Raw genomic sequence first — 21,000 nt, forward strand, 5'->3', positions numbered from 1 at the left:
GAAAATTTTGGAAAAAATATAAATGAAAATATTCCAGGCATTTCTCTTTTTTTTTTTGTGTGTGTTTTAAAATGTGTGTGTGTGTGTGTGTGTGTGTGTGTGTGTGTGTGTGTGTGTGTGTGTGTGTGTGTGTGTCACTGCTCACATATGTGGCGAAATAAGGAGTGTCACCTAAGAGTTACCCTCAATGGTTATTCTCTGTTGCTGTTCTGTGTGGCAATTTACACATACACACAGATGTTTGAAATCCATATTTAGAAACAATCTCCCATTACAATAATTTACTTGTTTCAGAAGTCCTCTTAACCATTCATTTGTTTGTGTGCAGGAGGAATTGGGACAGAGCCTTGGATGAGCTTACAGAGCATCAAAACCAAAGGCGTCTTTCCCTCGCAGACCAGTTCAGCATTGTGCAGAGGAGTGAGGGCCCCCGATCCCCCAGAAGAGTATCCCTGGGAGACTTAAGGTGGGCCCCTCATCATCATAACCATTATCATCATCATCGCCATCATAATCATCCCTACCCTCTCTTCAACCACCGTCATCCTCAGCAGGAGCAGTACCATCATCAACAGCAGTACCCTCATCATCATAACCTTTGTCATCATCATCATCAGCAATACCATCATCATCCTAATCCCTATCCTCACCACAGGCTCCACCATCTTCAGCAATACCATCATCATCATTATCATAACCATCATCCTCATCCCTACCTTCACCACAACCACCCTCTTCATCGACAGCAGCAATACCATCATCTTCATCCTCAACAGTATCAGCCTCATCATCATTATTATTTCATCGACGCCTGCTCCTTGGAGCTCCCACCAGGGGATGGCCACGGCAGAAGAGTTTCCAACTTTCTCTATCCAGACACTCCCTCCTTGCCTGCTCAAAGTTTCTCAAAGATCTTTCCCCACTCTCCCTAACGTACTCCTGCACTCTATCTCTCCATTTCACTGGAGGTCATCCTCTAGCATTCCCTCTCTCTATCTCACTCAAATACACCCTTCTGGTCATCTTACTCTCCTTCATTCGCTCCATGTGACCAAACCACTTTAAAGTCTGTCGCTTCACTTCTTCCACCACTCCACACTTCTTCCCTTCACCCCCGTGACACATTCCAAAACGCTCATACACACTTTCATTATTCATTTCATCCATTCTACTCACACCACAAGCACTCCTCAAATAACTAATTTCCACTGCCTGTCACTCTAGACCTCTGACTTTCATTCCAGGCCCACGTTTCACTTGCATATGTGAGGGTAGGAACAGCCCCCTCTCAGCACGGACATACACCAGGCACTCTCCATTTTCATTCTTTCCAGGTATCCCCCATTTCATCACACATCCATCACCCACTTTACCATTCATATCTCCCATCATAATAAGTTTCCTTTCTTTCTCAAAGCTCTTCAGACATGTATTCACTTCCTCCCAAAAAGCTTCCCTTTCTCACAGTCCTTTTTTACTTTTCACATTTACTGGTGCATATATACACACCCAAACATACTTTACTATACCTACTTTTCCTTTCACCCACACAATTCTTGATCCCTTCCAACCATAATCAGTCATACCATTCCACACTCTTTCAGACATCACAATAGCACATCCTTACTCCTGCCTCTATACTTCTCATCCATCCCCATCCATACAACCCCCCCAGGCACACCCTCTCATGTACCCTCTTTACCATCACTCACACCAGTTCCTCGAATATGGGTTTCACTCACTCCCAACACAGTATCAGCAGCTGCCTTTATCTTCTGCAAAGCTCACAGGAAGACACAAACCAGCTTCATTACTGTTAACTGTAAGGTGTGTGTAACGAAGTAAGGACCATGGACATTAATAATTTCTGTGATTACCATATAAGATATTACTGCATCAGAATCATCATATTAATTCTAAACCAAAGGCTCTGTAGATTTTTTTATGGGTAGGTCCGTAGCATCTCGATTCTCTTGAGGGATATATGTTTTTGGCCCCATCACATGCTGCCATGGATAGATATTCTTTTTGTGATACCTTTTTCACAACATGGTTCATGTCCACATGCCCAACACTGTAGTTGAAGCACTAACACATATCTGGTGAATGCTGTAACTCTAGTTGTGCATTGATGGTTTTCCATTGTTGTTTTCCAATTATCCTGGTCTTCAAACTTGTAGTGCTATCCTAAACTTTCCAAAACTAAAGACTTTATCCTAATCTTTCCAAGGCTAAAGATATTATCCCAGTCTTTCCAGAGCTAAAGACATTATCCCAGTCTTTCCAAAACTAAAGATGTGTTGCAAATGTGTGTCTATCTGTATGTGCATCAGTGTGCCTGTGTGAGGATATTTTGAACAAGGTGTTAAGCAGGGCCAGAAGAGAGGAGTGGGGAGGGGGGAGGGGGTGACTAGAAGCCAGTGTGTGCCAGTTGCAGCATGTTTTGTGTCTAGAGAAGAGCGAGTGAGGGCTGCCCCACTCCCAGGGTGCCTTCAAGAGTCGGTTACGTCTGGCCGGGAACATGATTTAGACCGTGCTCCATCTTGGTCTGTGTTGTGCCCTCATGTTGTGGGCTGTCACCCGGTTAAGTGTCTGTGAGTGTTTTCCTGCCTGTTGTTATTGCCTGTTATTATTGTGCTATGCACTCTGTGTAATCACTGTGTCAGTAAACTTTTTAACTGTTCTCCTGTGTTTCTACTTGTCCATTGTGCTCCTGGACACTGTCTGTTGGGTGCCCACTACCTCCTCACCGGGAACCTGTGCGAGGTTGTCTTTGCTGCCATCCCAAGGAAACAGATGTTATCTCAATCTCTCAAAACCTTAATACGTTATTTTAACCATTCCAAAACTAAAGGCGTTACCCTAATATTTGCCAGACTAAAGATGTTATCCTAGTATTTCCAAAATGAAGATGTTATCCTAGTCTTTCCAAAACTACAGTTGTCCTAATCTTTCCAAAACTAAAGATGTTATTCTAATCTTTCCAAAACTAAAGACTATCCCAATCTTTACAAAACTAAAGGTGTCATCATAGTCTTTTCAACTCAAATACATTATTTCAGTCTTTCCTAAACTAAAGACGTTCTCCTAATCTTTCCCAAACTAAAGACATTTTCCTAATCTTTCCAAAACTAAAGACATCGTCATACTCTTTCTTAAACTAAAGACATTATACTAATATTGTTGGACAGTGGACACTATGAAGATATATTTCTAACATTAAGAATCAAGCAGATTGATCTCTATCACTTATCCTCGTCCCTAGCATGGGCCCAGTGCTAGCCAGAGTGCCAGCCGTAAGGAAGAGTTTCCGTCACAGGAAGGCGAGTGAGTGGTCATCTAATACTCAGTTCAGCTTTGTATCAGGTAAGGAAGCTACTCTCTGATTTTTCTTGTGTTTAAAGTATGGATTGGCTTCTTGTACAACATTTTTACAGAGATAAGGATAAAACATATAGAGTATTGCTGTTTTGCAGAATACACAGTTATCAGTTAATTTTCTGCAAGTTGTTTACCATATTTGTAGATACAGTACTACCATGCAAAATTGTATGCCATATTGAAGCTCAGAATTCTCCATATTATGGGTTGTCCTTTAATGCCAGGTATAAAATTATAATCTCATCATCTTGTGGTTATTGGATTTTCTGGAGTGATGAACTCAGGTCACTATTTGCTTTCATAGTAACTTAATATTTCAATGAAAATAATAAGCTTTGAATATAAACTGGAATAAACATTTACAACCCTGGTCTTCGACTTGAAACTTATATCATTTCTTTTTTTTGTCGGATGAGCTTTCTGCAACACAGTCATGACCCACTGTTTTTCTCCTGTCCAATGATAAAAATCAAACAAGTATTATGTGACAAAAGTCAGCTTTATAGAATATAAATAAAATGCTGTATGGAGAGGCCAGATAATTTTGTAGGTCAAGGAAGACATTTAGACTGCCTCACTAGGCACACCATCCACTCCCTTACAGATGGAGAATCCAGTCGGAGAAACTCAATGGACACTTGTTACCTTGATGGATCCAACTCTTCCGCCACCTCCATCTCTTCTTCTCCCCCTTCTACCTCCCGCCTTTCAGCCCGCAATGTCAACCTGGAAAATATTTTAAGGGGCACCCGTACTGGCCTGAGAAGTTCCCACCTTAGGCATATTGAGGAGGAACAATACACTAACTCAGATTGTGAGGATCAGAGCCCATCCCAAGAGTTCATCGTCTGGGTATAACACGATGCAGGAGGAAGGCAAAGATGAAAAAGTTTCCATTTAAAGCATTATTGTGATGGTAAGGAAAATACAGATTTTCCCTGCCTAGTGACATGCATGGAAGGAGGTTGCTGGTGAAATGGAGTGACTATAGTGCCAATAGATCGACTGATTCCCCTTCATGAGGATTTTTTTGTTACACCTTTTCATTATTAATACATAGTAGAAAAGGTAGGAAAAGTATATCTGGAAGGTGTATGCTAAGCTATACTCTTATCATGGTGCTCATATTTTCATTTGCAAATGTATATAATTCTTATAGAGTTGACATTTACAAGTACTGAAGTAGGGTGTAAGGTGTATAGAGAACAGTGTGACTACACTGCAGGACATTAAGTAGTTGGGACGATCTCACATATATTATATTTATGGGCAAGAACAGGATATTATATCATATATAATGTAAATAGTGTTTTCATGAATAAATAAATAAAAAAATCAGCCATTTTTTCTGACCACCATGTACATAGCAGAAAATAATAGAAAGTAAATCATCTGTATAAAATGTTTAAAATCTAATTGAGGCAGAGTGAATTAATGTAATACATATATAAGTCATATGGTTGAAGATGTAGTGCTTGATGTGCAGGACTCAGTTGAAAGATGTAGGGTGTGTACCCATGCAAGCTTGGGGACCTGTGGTAACATTTTTTTTTTTTTTTTTTTTTGTGGGCGATTTTTTCAGTGATGAGAATTACCTATAAGTCGAGTCTTTTTAGTCGAGAAGATTAACCGTGAACTGGACCAAGTGTTTTGAAATGAGGGAGGCCTGGAAGAGCAGTGACTGGGGACCCCAGGGAAGGCGAGGAGCCAGGCGGTAGCCCAAGAAAATTACGGACATATCAGTGTGAAATAGAGGCAGACTGATGGAGGGCAGCTTAGTCCTGTGGGGCAAGGAATACAGATGCAATCTCGCCTAACAAGTGTGTGCAGCCTTATCCGTAAACACAGCCTCGCTCGCACCCTGGCCATGGGCAAGGGCAAGGCCAAGAAGGCGCCAACAAAGGTATGGTTGACGCACGCTGTTTACTTACTCACGGCAGGTCTGCCAAACATCCATATCATTGGTCTTGTGCACAGCATGAGAATAATGTGTCTACTCCACATCTTTACGTTCCATTTAGTCAATAGTGATGGCAGCCATAACATTAACAGGTATCTCTCATCAAAATATACTTGGGGTAAAACTCAAGAATTACACCCACTTCAAGATGATGCATTCTGCCCCATTTTGAACTTTTTCGCTGCCACTAAGCGTTTTCTTAAGCTAACAGAACCCCACGTAAACCTAACAAATAGCAGCCAACCAATCTCTGCTTGAATTGTAACCTAGTGCCATTAAAGGCAGTAAGTCAGTAACCTAATACTGCTGCTTTAGTGTTACCATTACCACCAGGGATGAATAGTAAAGTAGAAGCCTGCTGTTGTTGTATAATAATGACCCATCGCTTCTGAACTATAAGTCGATCAAATCTCTGATATGAGTAATTTATGATGAAAACAATGATGATTAGCCCATTAAATTCAATAAAAAAAAGTCAGGTACAGTTGTGAGTTGGGGTAATTCGAGAATAATGCTGTATCGTGTGTTCTCAAATTATATATTTCATCTTACAATAACAAGGCTACACACACACACAGTACTCGTCAAAAGTATGCGGCCCCTACCCCTTGCGGCCGCATCCTTATGGCGAAAAAAGGATGGTGCACTGTTTTCTTAGATGAAATTATGTAAATAGAAAGTATCTGGTAACTCCCTGCCGTCGGGCCAGTGGAAACTGCTATAGTATAGAATTTCCATTTGAAACTGGCCGGTGGGGTGTGGGCCGCTGCGGGCCCGGGTCAGCCCCGCCCAAGGATTTGGCCCCGCCCTACACCTTGCCACACACCCTCAACACCTCTCGCTTCCTCTCATATGTGATATGTCAGCTATTTACTACCTTTAAATGAATTTCATGAAATAATTGGATATTCCATTGAGGTCATATAATGTTAAGATTGTTTCGTTTTTAGGATAATAACAAAGATTTTGTATAAATACGTAAAATGCCACGATACATGACACCGTTGTATTCCAACGTTGTCAAGTGTCGTAGTATATGTACAAAATCTTTGTCATTATCCTAAAAACGAAACAATCTTAACACTATATGACCTTATTGGATTATCCAGTTATTTAAAGGTAGTAAATAGCTGACATATGCGAGGAAGCGAGAGGTGTTGAGGGTGTGTGGCAAAGTGCAGGTCGGGGCTGACCCTGCAGCGGCCAACACTCCACCAGCCAGTTTCAAATGGAAATACCAGGGTCAAAGATCCTTTGACCCTGGGAAATACTATACACTGGTGTGGTGTCGTTAGACATCCCGTATCATGAGACATCCCATCCTGAATACATACATGAATTCTGACACGGTACCGTACGTGTCTTTTGTCGACTGCTTGTCGGGATCTGTCCCACCCACGTTTATTTATACTAATATAAAAGCAAATGATGACGTATGTATGTATATAACAAGGTCATCAACAATCACTCTTCTTCTTGTGACCTGCGGCGCTTTGCATCGTTTTGTAGTTCCTCCTTTGTACTTTCAAGGTCTAAATAAAGGGAGGTCAATCCACGGTCGGCTCAAAATTCGTCCCATTCCGCACATCCTCCCGAGGCTCTTCCCCGAGACGCAGTGCCAGTGACGTAGCACAGGGTATATAAAAAAAGCTGACCGAGCAGGCAACCCCATCAGTCCCACCACGACACTTGACCTGACTCACACCTGCCCTCCGCCTTTCTGCTCTCCCTCGCTTCCGCCAAATTCTCTCTCTCTCTCTCTCTCTCTCTCTCTCTCTCTCTCTCTCTCTCTGTGTGTGTGTGTGTGTGTGTGTGTGTGTTGAAACAATACTACCGGCCAGTTGCAGCCGCAGCTTGCTTGCGAGAAAGTGAGTATGATGAAGCGAAGGTGAGGTGTCTAGAGTTAGTTAAAGCTCACTATTCTCAACCTCAGACCGTAGATGTGGGAGCGGCAGTAGTAATACAAGATGATGAGGACGGCGAGGCTCCTCTCACTGTCTCTGCTAGACAGAGTCAGTGCATGACGTGACGTTGGGAGAAAAGTTAGCCCCAGAGGAGAGGGAACAATTAGCATCGTTGCTAGAGGGTTATGCAGAAGTTTTTTCGGACAAACCTAAGATTGCTCGGGTACCAGAGTATCGAATCGAGTTGGCGAGCAAGGAGCCTGTCAGACAAAGGCCTTACCAGATTCCTTTACGACTGATAGACGCCGTAAAAAGCGAAATCAGTGAAATGGAGGCCGCGGGTATCATAGAGATCAAATTCCCCCTACTGCAGCCCCATGGTAGTCGTAAGGAAGAAAGAAGGAGGAATTAGGATTTGCGGCGATTATCGAAAAGTAAACGCAGTGACGCGCGTAGACGCCGAGCCAATGTCTGATCCGCAAGCCATATTTGCTACTCTGGCTGAATCTAGAATTTTTTCTAAGATAGACCTGACGAAAGGGTTTTTCCAGATTCCTCTGAGTAAGGAAGCTGCTCATGGAACTCCATGAAGCTGCGCGTGGGTTGACCTCCCTTTATTTAGATCTTGGGTAATTTTTTACTCTTAGTTACTTCACTGAGTTACTCTGTGATAGTAAAGATTGCGTCTCGCGATGTGAAGTTCAGGATGGGCTGTCTCACGACAAAGGATGGCAGACGACACCACACCGGTAGAGCGGAGAATGAGGAGAGAACCCAGCCAGTCGCCCCCCCCTCCCCCCCCCCCCCCACGCTGCCGTGGGGAGAGAATGCATAAGTATCCCCTCTCTTCGGGACCTTGCCTTTTTTTCACACTGGTTTTCTTCATTTCCCTAGGGGGCTTTATCGTTACCATGGCGCCTACAAAGAAATTAACTAAAGAAGTAATTGTCCAAATCAGTGGACTAAAGAAGGCAGGTCATGGAACTAAAGAAATAAGTGAATTGTTGAATGTGGGCAAGTCCACAGTCAAGAAATACACGGCGCGATTTCGGGAGGGAGGAGGGCTTTTGACACCATCCCAGAAACCTAGGACAGTGCGTCCTAGGAAGACTTCTCCAGGGGCTTTGAACATCATAAAGCGTAGTACCTTAGAGTCAAATCCACGAACAACAGTAAGATCTCTGAAGGAGAGCAACCCTGAATTGTATGGGGAGACTTCCATGCGTACCATGTTACGTCGTGTGCAGGAGTTAGGTTACGTCAGCCACTCACCAAGGAAGAAACCTCTTCTATCAAAGGCACAGAGAGATCGCAGGGTTGCCTTTTGCATGAAATATCTTGCCTGGAGTGAGGAGGACTGGCTCTCAGTGCTATGGTCAGATAAGGCTACTTTTGACGTTACATGCAACCGTGGAGGGTGAGTGTACCGGAGAAAAGGCAGCGACCCCCTCGACCCCCGCTACGTGCAGCACACAGTAAACCCAGACTCGCTCATGGTGTGGAGTTGCTTTACCGGCAGGGGTATGGGGAAACTTGTTCATCCAAAGAACGTCAAAGTTAACCAACATGTCTACCTGGAGCTGCTGTGTGACCATCTGCCGGATTCTTTCGAGCTCACCAAGGCCAGCATCTTCCAGCAAGATGGTGCTCCTGCCCACACAGCAAAATCTGTGACCCATTGGCTCGAGGACTGCATGGTACCCTTTATTAAGGATTGGCCGGGGAAATAGCCCGGATCTGAATCCTATTGAAAACCTGTGGCACATCAAGAGGGATTTACAAGGGAAGGACGTCAGTTCAGTACCCAAGCTTGAGGCGGCCATTCGTGAGTCCTGGGACAATATCTTACCTGATACACTGAAGAACCTTGCTCTGTCACTTCCTAGACGTCTTGAGAGTTGTTGTCGCGCCCATGGCATGTCGCGGCTATGAAAGGCACATGTATGGATGAATGTAAGTAATATAAGGATAATGTAAAGAGGACATGAATGTATAATGTAAGGGAAAGAGCTTCTTCTTGGGTGTTTTTATGGGGCTAGTTAGGCTGTGGGGCCACAGCCTCTAGAGCCAAGGGAAAGAGCGGGGCACCTCGGGAGGGTCGAAGCGCCCCGAGCGTGTTTAGTTGTTTACTTTGCTAAAATGCGTAGAGATGAAGACGAGACAAGGAGGGCGAGTGATGAATCTCATGGTTGACCTTGGGGGCAAATGAGGGGCCATAGACGGAGACGGGTTCACCTCTGCCTAGAGGAGATACCGTCAGAGACGGGGATAAGACAGTGTCAGAAGAGGACGGCTGAGCTTCTGTCTCCCGCGGCTGAACAGAAAAAGAGGAACTGCAAAGTCTGTCATTAGACCCTCAATGTCGTGAGTTTAAGAGTGCATTGTTAATAAGGTGACAAATTTGGTATACTCGATGTGTCTATTAATTATCTGTTATGCTGTGTCGTGTGCTGCATGTTGAAGTGAATGTGTCGCTTATCCTGCAGGTAAAACGCAATAAAGCGAGTGTACGACAGTGTCTTGTGTGATTAATCCTGCTTCAGTCGCAATGACGATTACAAGAGTGTAAAGATAAAGAAAGGCAACCCTACCAAGTATTCAAATGTAAACTAAACACATTCTTTCATATAAATTCCTCAATGTATTCACTGGTGGGAAAGCAGAGGCCTCATACTTTTGATGAGTACTGTATATATTCAGATATTTTGTCACCTTCCTAAACAATTAATCTACGTAAGTAATTTTTTTAACATTCTGAGAAATATATATATATATATATATATATATATATATATATATATATATATATATATATATATATATATATATATATATATATATATAAACAAAATATTTTGATAATTTTCACGTTAATATTATGTACCATAAAGTCATGTGACACTCTCTTGGCCCCATACTTTCATTTTGCTTTCTATGCTATTGTAATACTAACATTAGAATAATTGAAATCTTCATTGTTTTGTTTAAGAAAACATGGTGATAATGAGTTAGATATGGATATCTTGAACATCCTGAACACTACACTGTATGAAGTTCTCTGCAGGATCAGACGGATACAACAGCTTCCAAAGGAGACAGTGAAGAAATCATCAGTTGTGACAAACAAGGAAATGTTATCATCAAGATCTTTGCTAAGCCGGGAGCGAAAAACAATGGTGTGACAGGTAAGTAGATTATGACTTAGTTAGCTGCCAGCATGACTCATTTACAATGAGGAAACTTGTCATGGGAAGGAAGCTCTTTATCCAGTCATCTAAAGTGGATTTTTGGGGCTTGCTATGTCGGGTGGGTCACTACATAAGAACACTGGTAAAACTAATCATTTATTATATATATTATGAGATTTTCCTTATAAAAGTTAGATGCATAAATTTTCATTTCAATGTCATATAATGTTCAATTGTCTGGCAACTGTTACAGTCTGCAATGCCAGTTAGTTCCCCAAGGAGTATAGAGAATACACTCTAGAATCCTTGGTGTTCCCGCAGGGCCTGAACCTTTTCATTTCACTGCTGGCTTGCCTGTACACTTTTGTTCTTGAGCTGTTCTCTGTATCATGCTCCCAATTAAAGAAACGTTTGTTGACAGCCTATCATTACATCTCCTGGAATCACTCACAAAGAGTAATACAAATGGTGATCAGCACATATCATTAAATACAAGCCTACAAACTTAAGAGACTTGTTGCCATCTACTTACTTCTGCAGCCTTACAGCCATATCCCACCGCTTCCACTAATTTATTAATCTTTGTGAGTGGTTTTAAGAGATAAAATGATTGGGCCCTGGTGGGACGCACCGGCAGTGCAGGTTGGGCAGTTGCTTCAAAGTCTATAATTGCCTACTCTCAATAGCCCCAAAAAGTTATATTTTGATTAATTATCAGCAAGAATTAATGTTCATGTTAAGTATGTAGTACAATAAACCCTCGCATTTACGGACTTCGATGTAACGAATTTCGGCTTTAGCGAACTTTTTGGGCCAGTGCGGTATATGCAGGGATTTACTGAACAGGTTCGGTAAGTGCGGGGTTCAGCTCGGTGTTAGGCCGGCCGAACATGTACAGTACGTACACGCATGTCGATCGGCGGCGGTTTAATTAAACAAAGCCGACCGAGTAGTGCGTGTCGAGTGTCCGCCCGACTGTAATCACTGACGGTCTCGTCCTTCCGTGCCTCGCCTTTCATTTAACACATCAGATATCATTGAAAACGGTTGCAGAGCAAAGATTTCACCTCATACCACATACAAGGTTCGTTATATGCGAAAAGTTCGGATCGTTCGGATATAACAGATTATCGGATTCAACGTCACCTCCTTCTCCCCCATTGGATCGTCAAAACGAGGGTTTATTGTAATCTTATGTATCATTGAAAATATTAGCTTTGCACATAATATTGAGTTTAGGATAATTTTTGCTTTTGTAAGTCTGTATGGCTGTCCCTTCAGGCCTGAGCGATGAGGGCGTGGGTGTGCAGGTGGCGGCCCCACCCTCAGATGGGGAGGCCAACCAGGAGCTGGTGAAATACTTGGCCTCCGTGATTGGCGTCAGGAAGAGTGATGTCAGCCTCATCAGAGTAAGTGGCGATAAGCTCAGAAGGGCTTCAGTTGCTGCGTTATGTGTAAAGATGGCGAGGGCATTTCTTCTTCTTCTTCTTCTTCTTCTTCTTCTTCTTCTTCTTCTTCTTCTTCTTCTTATTGTTATTGTTATTATTATTATTATTATTATTATTATTATTATTATTATTATTATTATTATTATTATTATTATTATTATTATTATTATTATTATTATTATTGTTTTTATTATTTTATTATTTTCTTTATAACTATCATCATCATCATCATCATCATATATAGTTGCTGTTATCATCGTTGTCAGTATCATCATCGTTATAATTACAGACTTCCCTACATATGAACATTCGTGTTGTAAACTTCCGATGATTCGAACAATTTCTCCTGGTCGAAATTCTGGGCGTAAGGTTCAGTGCACTGTTCGGCGCGTGGTGGCGGTGCAGCACAACATTTGGGGACGTCAGGACAGAAAGGAACCTCGTTGTGCGCATGCGCTGGGACTTCAAAACACACACACACACACTTTCGTGGCGATGAAGCTCCGCGGGACAATACCAATGCAAGGGTGTTTTAGCCTTCTAACTGGATTAGCTTATAAAATCACCACTGTCCACGTGTGTGTGTGTGTGTGTGTGTGTGTGTGTGTGTGTGTGTGTGTGTGTGTGTTCTTCCTACTTACCCTTTTTCCTTCATACCTACCCACTTTCGTTCCAACCTACCCACTTTTCCACCTACTTACCCACTTTTCTTCCTACTTACCCACTTTCCTTCCTACCTGTCTGCTTTTCTTTTTACCCACCCTCTTTCGTTCCTACCCACCCATCAGTCTTTCTGCCTACCCACTTTTCTTCCTCCGTACCCATATTCCTTCCTACCTACCCATGTTTCTTCCTACTTACTCACTTTTCTTCCTATCTATCCACTTTTCATTTTACGCACAAAATATGCTAATTGCTCGATAGACAATTGATTCTTCAAGCCATATTTGCCCTGATATTTTCGTTTGAAATTGAGATCCCTGCTGCTTAACACTTGCAAAATGTATACATATAACTTTTTTAATCACGCTGCACTGGTAAGGTATTGATAATTCACTACAAACATTTTTTTTCTTTTACCATTCATCACACTTTAAAATAATATAATATAAAATTTTCATTACGCCACATCGAATTAACAGTTCGGTGGAGGATTTAACTAACGGGAGACACCTTTTCCCTCCCTCCCCAATAAACGTCTTCCCGTTCTCCTGTAGGGGTCGAGGGCGCGGCAGAAGGTGGTGGCGGTGAGCAGCACGACTCGGGCGGCGGTGACGGAGAAGCTGAATGCGGTGGCCCGGGAAGGAGTGGAGTGAGAAGCTGTATAGCAGTCGTGTTCGAAGGGCAGCGTCAGGGTCTCGCTCCAGCACTGCGTCGTGACAGACCACTTACCGAATTGTGACTTCTCTAAAAATGGTTACTAAAATACCCGAAGGCGGAAGGCACATTTCTTATATGCAGCATTGTCAAAGGCCTCGTGAGGGTAATGCGTAAAATGTGAGAGCATTGTTTCCTGATATACATTTATGAAGACAACATCTGCTCTGTGACCTATGAGATTAAGGTTCTGGCTGGTGTCATAGCATTCAAATGATCTTAAAATCGTAAATAATATCTACCATTTCTGGCCAACAGTATGCATGTATGTTGTGTTGGTTTGATTTAGTCATGGCAGTTAGAATTTGCCTCATTTGCCTAATACTCATATCAAATTTTGTCTGATCGTGAGGATTAGATAGGTGACGTGTACTGAGTAATACCAAATAATTTAGAATGAATGATATTTAAATTTATAAGTTAATCATGCTCAATCAATTCACAACTGCCTCAGTGATTGAATGGGTTATACATGCATGAGAGGAAAGGATGTGAAGATGCGTCGATTCGATCAGTTCTCTCAGATTTGTTCTACTGTGTCATAATGTCGCCAATTAAAGAAATAACTTCAACATTTTTTTCTTACGGCCTGTCAAGTGAGGAAAACAGACAGAAAGAGGTAATTCGATGAAACACACACACACACACACACATTATTTTTACCTTCATATTTATAAAGATTTTCACTTTATTTTTCTATTGCACCTTCCAACCTGTTCACTCAACTTCCTCATCACTTTAGCTAGATGTTACCTTCAGTTTCTATATGTCTTTTAACTCGTCCGCTGCGATTGGCACGGATTTCGTCTTCACTGGTAGCCTGGTAACATATACTCCCAGGTCTTTCTCTGCCTCTGTGGTGGATAGTGGAGTGTTTCCCATGTAGTAATGGTATGCTGGATATCCCCTCCCAAGGTGCATGACTTTACATTTTTCTTCATTAAATTGTAGCAGCCACTTTTTGTTCCATTCCTGTTGCTTGGTGAGGTCTTCTTGTAGGAAATCCGCCTACAATGGGTTAATACAAATTTAACCATCAATTGATACTACTTAGATTTCGACCAAGATATTTTCTAGACTTGGCGAACTGAAAATCCTACTTCTTATTCCTGTGTGCTACCCTCGGACTTGCCTCGGTGAACTGAAAATCCTACTTCTTATTCCTGTGTGCTACCCTTGGACTTGCCTCGGCGAACTGAAAATCCTACTTCTTATTCCTGTTAGCTACCCTCGTGTGCTACCCTCGGACTTGCCTCGGCGAACTGAAAATCCTACTTCTTATTCCTGTGTGCTACCCTCGGACTTGCCTCGGCGAACTGAAAATCCTACTTCTTATTCCTGTGTGCTACCCTCGGACTTGCCTCGGTGAACTGAAAATCCTACTTCTTATTCCTGTGTGCTACCCTCGGACTTGCCTCGGCGAACTGAAAATCCTACTTCTTATTCCTGTGTGCTACCCTCGGACTTGCCTCGCCAGTAAAATGCATGACTTGTTTATCGCTTTTTTGTTCCTTGTCAAGCCTCTCACCTCACTGCGTCCCACAATATCCAATTTGATATCTGCCAGCTCATCCGCGTGTACTAACAAACCAGCTTCCCTTCTCAAAATCCGTGGATTGTAAGGGCAAAGGTTCAGTAAGTATCGTGCCCTGGTTCATTACCCCGGATATTCTTTACACCCCTTGCTCCGGAGTGACCCTGATCGCCGTCGTAATCAGGCAGGCACTCCTTCGCTGCTGAGTACCAGGGCCGTTGGTTAACTGATCATTTTTGGAGCGGAACGGTGTTAGGGTGAGGGTGGTGGTTGTGATGGCGGTGGTGTCAGGGTGGTGGTGGTGGTGGTAGTGTGGTGTGATGTCAGGGAGGCGGTGGTGTTGGTGGTGGTGTAGTGTCAGGGTGGTGATGATGAGGGTGTGGCGTCACGGTAGTGGTGGTGGTGATGGGGGTGGTGAGGAAGTAGCGAGGATGAAGCCGTTGATGTGTCTTCAACAAGAATGATAAGAGAGGTAATTGTGCTTTCTTATATTAGACATGGATACAAGACACGGTTCGTAGTAAGTCATATCAGTCAAGTGGATAATTTATTGCATTCATTCATTTCGTAAAAAAAAAATAATAAAAAAAAAAAAATACGCGAGGTGTTTCATGTGATGTGTATGAGTGAGAGTAAATGAAGTATCTATCATAACACGGCACAGCGAATGATATCACAGGGCCGGTGGTCGGTGTTGACAATTGATTTAAAAAGACGTTTGAGAAGCAAATAGAAAAATACGCCTCGACTGAGCTCATGAGGGTCAGGAGGGAGGAGGAGGATTCTGGCAATGTGGCACTGGCGTCAGCGGCAGAAAAGTGAGAAAACCATGGCCGCCTCAGTCACCGCCTAGCCGCTGGTAGGGAAGGGTGTGTTCGTCGCTGCTCCGAGACCCGCCACACGAGGTCCCTGCCCGCCCCTCGACGCCTGAGCCGAGGAGGGCCGCGCCGCGCCGGTGTGTGCCGCCCGCCGGGGGAGTGCGCCGCGCCGGAGCTGTTGTGAGAGTGCGTGTGGGAGGCGCGACGCTAACCTGAGGTGCAGGAGGTGTGTCGGGGTGTACCGCGAATACCAAGAACCTGTGTGGCGTAGGTCAGGCGTGCGGGCGGGGGTGCAGGCGCCGCGCCCCGCCACCCGTTCCGCCAGTAACCTGAGCCGCCACGAGCCCCGCCGAGCCCCACGCGGCGCCGCGGTGCTGCGTCAGAAGGGCGAGGCCACGCACACGAGCACGCTGCCGACACGAGGAGTAGACGCCGCCGCCCACGGGTCCAGCGAGGGCGGGAGATGATGGGCGTGGGTGGGGCATGACCCGAGGGCGGCACCCACCCCGGGGGCAGCGGGAGGCACCCTCGCTCACCTTCCTCTTCATCCTCGCCGCCACCACCAGCGTCGCCGCCGATACGACCCACGGTGAGTGTGTGTGTGTGTGTATGTGTGTGTGTGTGTGTGTGACCTGGCAAGTTAATTGTTTCTTCGGCTATGTTTCAGTCGTCTCGTTATTCGTAGTGAAATAGTTGGCTTATTATTGTCATTACTATTATTATCATTATTATAATTATTATTATTATTATTATTATTATTATTATTATTATTATTATTATTATTATTATATCATCATCATCATCATCATCAAAGTGACACCTGAATGTGGCCACCAACTTCCCGTCGATTTAACCCACACTATGACGGTCTCTGCTGCCGTCTCCGTCACCACCATTATACCAACAAGGAAACTGGGTGGTCTTCCTTTTTTGTAACAGTATAAGGAGACAGGCAAATGGCTTTATTCATACAAGAAACATCTCCGGGGAGGCGAGAGCTAGGAAATACTAAGTTCCGCGAGGGCAGTGTGCGGCGGCCCGAAAAAATGGGTCTACCCTCACTGTTGTCTGTCCCTGCAAGTCGGGGCGTCCGGCCTTGACTTGTTTTCTCAAGGCTTGGCTCCCAAGTCGCCTTGCAATCCTAAGGAAAATAATAGTTGTATAAAAAATGGGACAGTTCCTATTAAGCTTTCGCGGACTTATTATAATTCCTTCTTCTTGCGTCTAAGAAATCTTTCAAGAGGGAAGTATTGGTATAAGACGAACTGTTACCATTGTTATGTTGCCTTCTTCATTAACTACTCGCAGGAGTATTTCTATTTTACAAATAATGCCATTTGCCCGTCCTATGCCGTACACACACACTCGGTTTCCGTGTTGGTATTTTTCAAGGTATGGTTATGGACCTACTATAGTAATATGAAAGGACAGGATGGAGAAAGGCCAAGACTGTACGGAATAAAAAAAAATATAGGGTTAATCTAGCTAACTACTGCTTCTAATGTACCGAAAAAATTGCATGCGGAGTGCATAGGATACTTCATTTGCTTCACATTTGTTAAGGTTTTAGTTACTGGTCATACCAATTTACTGCGTAAACGGCTTAATTATGTGGGGTGCCTTGAAAATGTCAAGTCTAAATACAAGAAAATAAGCTAGTTGTTGGTGTGACAGACTTGCTTGGTTTAATGTCGTGTTTTGTTAATGGAATCGTTGAATATGTGGTATATTAGTCAGGTTAGTGTGTGAAATAAATGATATAGAAAATAAAACCAAAAAGAAGAATATAAAAACCTGAGAAAGAGATGAAAAGACTTTTGTGTCTGGAAACGCCGGTAGTTTAATGAAAATATATAAAATACGAAATGAGGGAGAAAAAGGAAGTCAGGAATGGTTTACGAAAAAAAAAATAATAAAGGAATAAGAACAAGAGGAAGACGAGTAAAGAAAAAAAATAATACGATCAACAAGCAAAAAAAAAAAAAAGAAAAGAAAACTGATAAAAAAACATTAAACAGGAAAATGACGAGGACAAACACACACACAAAAAACCCCGAGAATTAAAATACGATAATGCAGCCCCCTCCCCCCCCCAAAAAAAAAAAAAGGGAGAAACGAGGTGGGAGGGCGTAAGGTTCTTGGGGACAACTTACATACATGAATAATAAAAAAAAAGAAAAAAAAAACCTGAAGTAAGCCAGACGGAAGAGGCAAGTCCTGGTGGTGCCCTCATTAAGAATCTTTGGCCTGGCGGTGGACGCGGAGGACACAAGGATCCCCGGGAGAGCCAAGTGCAGGATACGAGGAGGGTGGCAGCGGCGGCAGGACGGAGGGAGGGAGGGTAGCGTAGGAGAGGCAGGAAGGCGGCGGAGTTCAGAGGAATCCTATGGGAGGTTTTGGCGGCGTTGGTGGTGATGGTGGTGGTGGTGGTGGTGCTTCGGTAACTTGAAACTGATTGGTGATGTACTGCAGGTGTTGATTATATGATAGCGGTGGTGGTGGTGGTGGTTGTGGTGATGGGGGGTGGGAGGGAGGTATAATTCCTTAAGGCTTTGGTGGTGGGGATGGAGATGGAGGTTGTACTGGTGGTGTGGTGGTGGGTGGAATGGTGTCTTAATAAGGTGGTGGAGGAAGTATTCAAGTGGTGGGTTCATCTTTTTTGGGGGGGAGGGAAAAGAGGGAGATGTGAGATGTGTGTGGTCTCTTATGTTGGCGGTGGGTGCTGGTGGTGGTGATGACTTTATGGCGTTGGTGATGTCGGTGGTGTGTCAGTAAATTTAAACTGATCGGTGATGTTATGCAGGTGGTGGTGTGGTGGTGATAAGTTTATTTTCTTAAGGCTTCGGTGGTGGTGGTGTTGGTGGTGGTGGTGGTGTTGATGGTGGATTGGTCATGGGTGGAATGGTGTCCGATAAACTGGTGGAGGAGGAACCGCTAAATAGGTGATGGTTGGTGATGAAGATGAGGTGAAATTCGTATGATTTGGGTGATGATGGTGGATTGCTGGTTGAGTGATCGGGGGTGGAATGCCGTCTGTTAAAATGGCTGACGAAGAAATGCAAGTCGTGGGGTTAAAGATGTTGATTTCTTAAGATTTGGATGGGGTTTGCCAGGAGAAGGGGATGGGTGTCGTAGGAAGGGTAGGGGAAGGAAAGGGAGAAGAGGATGGGTGTCGGAGAAAGGGTAGGGGAGGAAAGGGAGAAGGGGATGGGTGTCGTAGGAAGGGTAGGGGAGGAAAGGGAGAAGGGGATGGGTGTCGTAGGAAGGGTAGGGGAAGGAAAGGGAGAAGAGGATGGGTGTCGTAGGAAGGGTAGGGGAAGGAAAGGGAGAAGGGGATGGGTGTCGTAGGAAGGGTAGGGGAAGGAAAGGGAGAAGGGGATGGGTGTCGTAGGAAGGGTAGGGGAAGGAAAGGGAGAAGAGGATGGGTGTCGTAGGAAGGGTAGGGGAAGGAAAGGGAGAAGAGGATGGGTGTCGTAGGAAGGGTAGGGGAAGGAAAGGGAGAAGGGGATGGGAGTCGTAGGAAGGGTAGGGGAAGGAAAGGGAGAAGAGGATGGGTGTCGTAGGAAGGGTAGGGGAAGGAAAGGGAGAAGAGGATGGGTGTCGTAGGAAGGGTAGGGGAAGGAAAGGGAGAAGAGGATGGGTGTCGTAGGAAGGGTAGGGGAAGGAAAGGGCGACGAGGATGGGTGTCGTAGGAAGGGTAGGGGAAGGAAAGGGAGAAGAGGATGGGTGTCGTAGGAAGGGTAGGGGAAGGAAAGGGAGAAGGGGATGGGTGTCGTAGGAAGGGTAGGGGAAGGAAAGGGAGAAGAGGATGGGTGTCGTAGGAAGGGTAGGGGAAGGAAAGGGAGAAGAGGATGGGTGTCGTAGGAAGGGTAGGGGAAGGAAAGGAGAAGGGATGGGTGTCGTAGGAAGGGTAGGGGAAGGAAAGGGAGAAGAGGATGGGTGTCGTAGGAAGGGTAGGGGAAGGAAAGGGAGAAGTGGATGGGTGTCGTAGGAAGGGTAGGGGAAGGAAAGGGAGAAGAGGATGGGTGTCGTAGGAAGGGTCTGGGACTGACAGGGAGAAGGGGATGGGTGTCGTAGGAAGGGTAGGGGAAGGAAAGGGAGAAGAGGATGGGTGTCGTAGGAAGGGTAGGGGAAGGAAAGGGAGAAGGGGATGGGTGTCGTATAGGAAGGGTAGGGGAAGGAAAGGGAGAAGAGGATGGGTGTCGTAGGAAGGGTAGGGGAAGGAAAGGGAGAAGGGGATGGGTGTCGTAGGAAGGGTAGGGGAGGAAAGGGAGGGGATGGGTGTCGTAGGAAGGGTAGGGGGAGGAAAGGGAGAAGGGGATGGGTGTCGTAGGAAGGGTAGGGGAAGGAAAGGGAGAAGGGGATGGGTGTCGTAGGAAGGGTAGGGGAAGGAAAGGGAGAAGAGGATGTGAGGGAAGGAAAGGGAGAAACGGTATGGCTGTTGAAGTAACGAGGTGGTGGTGGTGGTGGTGGTGGTGCTAGTGGAAGTGAAGGTGGTGCTTATGATTTTTTTTTTGGGATACCGTTAGCACCTGTGAATGTGAGAATATCGTGCGTGGTAGTGACGATTCTGTATTTTTATTTGATAGTGAGTAGGAATACCTTGCGACTATCTTTACTTAGTACATCTTTCAGTACAATCAAGGCAGCCATTCGTAGGGTATTTAAACCTGACGTGGAGGGGAGGGGGATGCCTTTTTTTATTTTATTTTTATTTTTACAGGACAGAGCAAGTCAAGGGCAACAAAAAGAAGATGTGAAAAAAAGGGCTCGGTAACTGTTGCTCTCCTATAGCGACAAGTATAGAGTGACCAAAAGAGAGGTCATTTTCGGATGGAGAGGTGTCCCAATACATCAGTTTACATGGTAGAGGCGATGGTGTATAGGAGTGTTGATGATGGTTCCAGTAATGGGAGTTTGGTGAAGTAACAATGCTGATGTGTGTAAGGGTGAGGAAGTATGCATAGGCAATATACATACATAAATACATACATACATATATACATCCGACATTGTCCTCTCTTTTGGAAACACCCTTCTACTTTATAGGAGCAGCGATTAGTGGGCTTTTTTTATATTTTTGGCCTTGAGCTTCTTCCTCTACTGTAAAAAAAAAACATACATTGGATCAGCGATTAGCGAGCTTTTTTATCCTCCCTTTTTTTTTTTTTGCCCTTGAGCTGCCGCCATTATTGTAAAAAAAATATATAAAAACACTACCATCTCAGTTAACTACTATTCGACGCTTCCATAACCACAAATATACACATATACACATACAGACAGAGACAGACAGGCACACAGACAGGCCAACACAGACATAAGGGCTTTAGGTAATGGTCTCAAGGGCTCAGCAAAGATATAATGGGAGACGTAATGATGATAATAGT

The 21,000-nt window shown here is 44.3% G+C and overlaps 3 protein-coding genes across 10 annotated transcripts in view; all 3 read left to right on the top strand.

Annotated features, from left to right (window-relative positions):
• LOC127008948 (adhesion G protein-coupled receptor L2-like) overlaps nt 1–4,862 on the top strand; it is a 37,048-nt gene extending 32,186 nt beyond the window's left edge. For 2 of the 7 annotated variants that reach the window (XM_050881463.1, XM_050881469.1), the window contains 3 exons: nt 329–466; nt 3,266–3,366; nt 3,986–4,860. In XM_050881463.1, coding sequence (XP_050737420.1) covers nt 329–466; nt 3,266–3,366; nt 3,986–4,239 — 493 coding nt within the window. In that variant the 3' untranslated portion in view covers nt 4,240–4,860. Of the gene's footprint in view, nt 1–328; nt 2,684–3,265; nt 3,367–3,985 lie in introns of those variants that run through there. The other 5 variants (XM_050881470.1, XM_050881465.1, XM_050881466.1 and 2 more) reach the window with 5 other exon arrangements.
• A 151-nt stretch (nt 4,863–5,013) lies between these two features.
• Nucleotides 5,014–13,830, top strand: LOC127008949 (UPF0235 protein C15orf40 homolog). Its single transcript, XM_050881471.1, has 4 exons — nt 5,014–5,284; nt 10,310–10,430; nt 11,715–11,842; nt 13,099–13,830. The coding sequence occupies exons 1-4, from the start codon at nt 5,183–5,185 to the stop codon at nt 13,195–13,197; spliced, it is 450 nt and encodes a 149-aa protein (XP_050737428.1). The 5' UTR covers nt 5,014–5,182; the 3' UTR covers nt 13,198–13,830.
• Nucleotides 13,831–15,615: 1,785 nt separating this feature from the next.
• The window catches only part of LOC127008950 (reversion-inducing cysteine-rich protein with Kazal motifs-like), a 53,465-nt gene continuing 48,080 nt past the window's right edge, over nt 15,616–21,000 (top strand). For both annotated transcript variants that reach the window (XM_050881472.1, XM_050881473.1), the window contains exon 1: nt 15,616–16,199. In XM_050881472.1, the coding sequence (XP_050737429.1) occupies nt 16,094–16,199 (106 nt within the window). In that variant the 5' untranslated portion in view covers nt 15,616–16,093. The remainder of the gene's footprint in view (nt 16,200–21,000) is intronic.

Source organism: Eriocheir sinensis, chromosome 39 (genome assembly GCF_024679095.1).
Source record: "Eriocheir sinensis breed Jianghai 21 chromosome 39, ASM2467909v1, whole genome shotgun sequence".
Classification (NCBI taxonomy): Eukaryota; Metazoa; Arthropoda; class Malacostraca; order Decapoda; family Varunidae; genus Eriocheir; species Eriocheir sinensis.